The sequence below is a fragment of the Oncorhynchus clarkii genome, chromosome 16, assembly GCF_045791955.1.
Source record: "Oncorhynchus clarkii lewisi isolate Uvic-CL-2024 chromosome 16, UVic_Ocla_1.0, whole genome shotgun sequence".
NCBI lineage: Eukaryota > Metazoa > Chordata > Actinopteri > Salmoniformes > Salmonidae > Oncorhynchus > Oncorhynchus clarkii.
In genome coordinates, this window is record NC_092162.1 from 41,408,526 (window position 1) to 41,414,525 (window position 6,000).

General features: G+C 41.9%; 1 protein-coding gene across 1 annotated transcript in view; it reads left to right on the plus strand.

The window, feature by feature from the left end:
• The window catches only part of LOC139367614 (teashirt homolog 2-like), a 45,675-nt gene extending 41,301 nt beyond the window's left edge, over positions 1-4,374 (plus strand). The window contains exon 2 of the mRNA XM_071105880.1: positions 596-4,374. Coding sequence (XP_070961981.1) covers positions 596-3,660 — 3,065 coding nt within the window. The 3' untranslated portion in view covers positions 3,661-4,374. The remainder of the gene's footprint in view (positions 1-595) is intronic.
• Positions 4,375-6,000: the final 1,626 nt, after the last annotated feature.

A 6,000-nucleotide genomic window follows, 5' to 3' on the forward strand; every position in this document is an offset into this window, starting at 1 on the left:
TTAATTTATTAATAGAACACTTGTGAGAAATTAGAATATCTATGTCTGTGTAATTTGCAGCAACGCAATCTGGTAGGTCCACGCATGGCAAAATATTATCCAAGAGAGAAAGCGTACACTTTTTCATTGCAGTTTGGAGACACTCATCACTTTGGAACAGGCCATTTGCAAAAACACTTAGTAAAACCCCAGGAGAAATCAATTGCATTTTGTCAGTCATTGGTCAAACGATTGTTGTAAACATCTCAACATGAGGCAGGGAAACCTTTGACACAGCACTAAGTCAATGGCCCGCCGTGAATCACAAGGAGCTGTTTGACCACCAGCAGTGTGTTAGTACAGGCATTATGTCCGTCCATATCGTTGATCCTCTCAAGTAGCTCTGGCCTGCATTGTGCAGCATTGTGTGGATTTTCCAGTTTTTCAAAAATATCTTGCATGTTTTACATTGGAACTCTTTCAAATGCCCTGTAATGATTGCAAGGCAAATCATTTCCTTCTCCCAATGGTGATTTCTTACTATTATTAGCAGACTTGTACAGAGTAATAAGAAATGGTCACTGAATTGAATCTCTTCTCTCTCCCTTTCTGTTAGTATATGAGCCTGATGAAGATGGCATCATGCAAGAGACCATCCCTGAGGATGACAGAGAGAATGACACTCCAACTGAAGAGGAGAGTTCTGAGAAGACAAGTCCCAAGGCCTCAGAGGACAAAGAGATGGACAACAAAAGCAGTAACAGCTACAGCTACCAGAATTCCCCCGTCAGTGTCCTTTCCAATCAAGAGGCCGAGTTGGAGTCACGGCTTAGCGACGCCAGCGATAGACTCTCGCTCTCAGACTTCAAAATGGCCTCACCACCTGAAAGTCAGAAAGTCGAGGAGAGCAGCGGTTCGAAACACAAGGATGACATGCACAGCAGTCTGGAGAGAATGAGGGCTGCGTATGCTAACTTTCTCTCAGATTCATACTGGACAGGGATTGGGATGGACTTGAAAATTGGCAAAACACCCAGCAAAGCCAACTGTGACAGCACCAATGGGAGCACCAAGAATGAATTTGACTGGCACCAGGATGCACTCTCCAAAACCTTCCAGCAAACCCAATCCCCAAGGCCTGTGTCCAAACCCAACCTCTTCAGCTCGGTCCACCTCTACAGACAGAGCAGCAAAGCAGGTGGGACGGTGTTCACAGGAGCAAGTCGGTTCAAGTGTAAGGACTGCAGTGCTGCCTACGACTCTATTGTGGATTTAACAGTGCACATGAACAAGAGCGGACATTACCAGGACAACAACCACGGAAAACCGAGCAATGCCTCCACGTCCTCCAAATCAAGAAAAAGAAATTTGCAAGACATGGAAGGGAAAGACGATGCACAGAAAGTTCTGAAATGTATGTTCTGTGGCCATTCTTTTGAATCCCTCCAGGACTTGAGTGTCCATATGATAAAAACAAAGCATTACCAAAAAGTGCCTTTGAAAGAACCAATCCCAGTACTCTCACCCAAATTACTGCCACCAGCAAAGAAACGGGCCTACGAAGCCAATAGACCTTGTTCTCCTGACTCTACCACAGGGTTAGCTGGTTACAGCGAGGCCCAACGGTCCGCGGCTATTTCAAATGCTAACAGTAATCGTTATGGTTATCAGAATGGGGCTAGCTACACGTGGCAGTTTGAGACATGCAAGTCTCAGATTCTGAAATGCATGGAGTGTGGGAGCTCACATGATACCCTGCAACAGCTCACCACTCATATGATGGTCACTGGACATTTCATAAAAGTTACAAACTCTGCCTCTAAGAAGGGGAAACAGTTAGCGCTGGATCCCTTGGCTATAGAGAAGATGCAGGTATTAGCTGAGCCTCTTGCTAATGAAACTGAAGGCGATAAAGTGTCTCCAATAACTGCTTCCCTGGGGGACAGTGAGAAAAATAACCAGAGGGACGGCACATTGGACAAAATTGAAGAAAGTCAAGTGAAGGATGACAAGGCAGAGAGTAAGGATCAAAAGGCAGGGGAAGGGGCATTTAAATATCCATATCTCCGCGAGGAGGATCTGGAGCAGCAGGGATCATCAGGTGGAGGAGGGGATATCCTCAAGTCTTTAGCCAACACAGTGGCCTCTGCAATCAACAAGGCTCAGACTGGGACCCCCAGTTGGAGTGCCTACCCCAGTATCCACGCTGCCTATCAACTCTCTGGGATCATCAAGAGCAGCAATCCCCTCTCAGCGTCTGCCCCTATTCAGCTAAAGCAGACATTCAACCACAAGCTCAGATCGATCGCCCCAAAGGGGAAGTTTCTTCAGGGCACTGGGGGAGTTGAAACTCAGAAGGGACAGCAACAGCATCAAAATGCGGACATCAAAAAAGAAAAGGTTGGCATTAGCGATGGTAAAGAAAGTCAGAATATTAAGTTTGATCTGGCGGAGAATGATGACAGCGATTGTCAGGACAATTTCTCTACCTCTTCAAAGCTCGAAGCAGACTGTCTGAATGAAGGGAGTGATGCGATCAAAGGGAAGTTGAGCCCAGAGTTCTTAGACAGAGGCAAGACACCAAGCCCTCCTGCCAGCAATGGACGAAGCGCTACTTCAGAGCTTGTCAATGACACCCCAGAAATACTGGGCATAAACCCTCTAAGTGCACTGCAGTCAGTTCTGAACAATCATTTGGGTAAAGCAAATAAGCCCACCAATTCAAGATCTGAAAACAGTCAACTCTCTGCTTGCTCTCAATCTATATTCGCTGAACTCAACCGGAGTATGGAGAAACCAGCAGTGGTGCATGCCACCCCTGCTAGGAACAGAGTTAACAATGCCTTTCTGTTTACTGGCAATGATCAGCCAATAGACCTGACAAAATATAAACCTAACAAGCCAAGTTCCTCACATCTACGGCCATCTGCCCCAATGCCACAGACACACGCTCTGTCTGACATTGCTGACATGGTCAAGGTTCTTCCTAAAGCCACCACACCAAAATCATCCATGCCATCGAGGATACCCACCATGAAACTGGAAACAGACGTGAGATGCTTTGAGGATGTGTCGGCTGAGGTATACTCAGTTCACAAGCGTAAGGGAAGGCAGTCGAACTGGAACCCCCGGCATCTTCTCATCCTCCAAGCCCAGTTCGCCTCCAGCCTCTTTCTGACTTCTGAGGGCAAGTACTTACTCTCAGATCTTGGTCCTCAGGAACGAATGCACATCTCCAAGTTTACTGGACTGTCCATGACAACCATCAGCCATTGGTTGGCCAATGTGAAATACCAACTTAGGAAAACAGGGGGAACCAAGTTTCTGAAGAGCATGGACACTGGTCATCCGATCTTCTACTGCAATGACTGTGCTTCCCAGTTCAGGACACCACCAGCCTTCATCTCCCACCTGGAATCACACCTAGGGTTCCAAATCAAAGATATGTGCAAACTGCCTATCGAACATCAGACGAAGGTAGAGAAGCCAGAACTGTCTAAGGCTCTCAGTTTCCGGGCAACAGAGACGCTAGTCACTGAGGAGGACGTTGACGCTAAGTTCAAATGTAAGCTGTGCTGTAGGACATTTGCTAGTAACCATGCGGTTAAACTTCACTTGAGTAAAACTCACAGCAAATCCCCTGAGAACCATTCACAATATGTGGAAATGGACAAAGAGTAGGAGTTGTTCATTTTTGCTAAATGTTTTGTTATTGATTTTTAAAACACGGGTCAGATATTTCAACCATATTTCCAGTAGCATTGTGTAGTATGCATAATGATTGAAAACATTTAATTGAAGATGACATGGACACACTGGCTAGACTAAACCCTAAAATGTTAGTGAATACACCAACTTATACCTTTGCACCCTGCTCAAATGCATCACCAGTAATGAAATGTATTAATGCTTGAAACATAATTGCTGATGTTTGCATGCAATAGCTATGGCTATGACTACTATTTATTTGTATGATATGTCACATTTCAGTTGTATTATTTCAAAGACAAAGTCATGGGTAAATTGTCATTTTTAACTCCAATGATACCTGCATAAATATGCCGTTTTTTAAACAGGTAGCCAGACACATGTTAACTCATTTACTGAACTGTACAGTATATTGCTATGTAAAAATGTTTTGTGTTGCAATGATAGAACAGAAAAGCACTTTAATAAATGTTAAATCACCAGTTTAGGCTCAGATTCTGTACATGAACCCAACACATTTAGACAGGTTGGAAACAAGGATGTCTCACATGTAAAAGACACCCCCCCCCCAAAAAAAAAATTAAGACAAAAAAATGATTAGTGTTTCATGTTAAAAGGATGACAGTGAGACAAATGATACCTGCACCTTTTTTTTTTTACCAATTGAAATAAAGACTTAACATTTGCTACCAGCCTGTGTTCATTTTAAGTTTGCACGAGTCTCCTGTATGTCTCCTGAAATAGATTAACAATATATGCATAGACCAATGTGTGGTTGGGAGTGACTGTGTTCCTCATAGCAATTCAACATTTCCTTTTGCTCTCTTATTTCACAGATATACAAATAATTGCCTGCTAAATTCATAGACATTTTACACAATGAATCCATTTTTTTTTTCAAGCAATCAAGTCCATCAATTACCACTACCCTTCACCACCCATCAAATAGGTTTTATAACAGGCGACTGACATTTGATGTCAAATGGAGAAAGAGCACATGGGCGCTATGGTGATTTGAATACTGTGACACCAACTTGCCCTCTATTGTTGGAAATGAGCAGGCAATCTCAATTGTTCATCAGATGACTCCTAATGCAGTTAAATATATTCAGATATAATTTCTCCTTGCATGTATAATTACTCTCATAGACCACACACCTCAGTGAACAGATTAAAGCTATAAATTATTTAATGCCTCGCCCCACCAATGGATCCCCTGATTCGTCTGTCGAGCCATTATGTTGTAGAGGAGCAACTTATTTTAAATTGAGGCTAAGGTATGGGTGGAACATAGTGAAACACTGATTGCAATAGTCAGATCTTTTGTGTTTATTAATGGAAATGAAATGTGAGATTGAATTGGCTTATTAAAAAGGAGATATGCCTCTGTACTGCTGCAGCTGTAATCATTCAGAATTACACAATTTAGCTTGAGTTGTTTTATCCCTTTTGAAATGTCTATAGAAATTCACTGCAATTCTGCATGTGGGGAAACAATATTATCATTCAAAGCATATGAAAATGTTTGGCTCTATCAGCAAGGGATCCACATTAGGCATAGGCTTAGCAAAAATAAAATGCTGTCATCAATGCAATCAGCAGGATTGTTTCTTACCTGAATTTGGTTTAATAAGTCAGTGTCATATTGGCTTTGTATTGCTACTGTACGGAGAAGATGTAGCCTATAAGTAAAATATAAGTATATGTGACCATGAGCTAAAAAAATATTCTACAAGGTTAAAATGCCATTTCATCGCACCAAAAAAAAGTGGACTCATATCAAGTAAGCAAGTCAGTGGAGTTACCAAACAATCCATGTTTTTTTTTCATTTGATATATTTTAATTTTAATACAGTTGATCTAATATGGGACACCCTAATTATACACTTCCTTACACCTTACAGGCAATTATATATTGATAAAAGTCACCTTATCCTAGAGAGATTTACATGGCTATGTTATCAAAACGTCACGCATGGGTAAAATCCCCTATGTGAAAAATGAATGGTGGAAAAACGATTGGAACCATTTCCCTGGTTGATCACAAGGTTTTATGAGTATTATGACACCTCCACTGTGGGGCTCTATACACAGTTAGCAGAGACAGTGGTATACACAGTACTGTACATCCAGAAGTTGTGGTGTTCTATCGATGTAAGATTGTATTATGTGTCATCACGTTCCCTCTCATCCATGAAACTTGAATGAAGGAAAAGTACATTAAATACATTTTAGCAAAATATTAGTATGTGTAATTCTCTGTCTTAGTCATATCGTGTTAAATAAATTATTCTTACCCAATGTTTTGCAGAC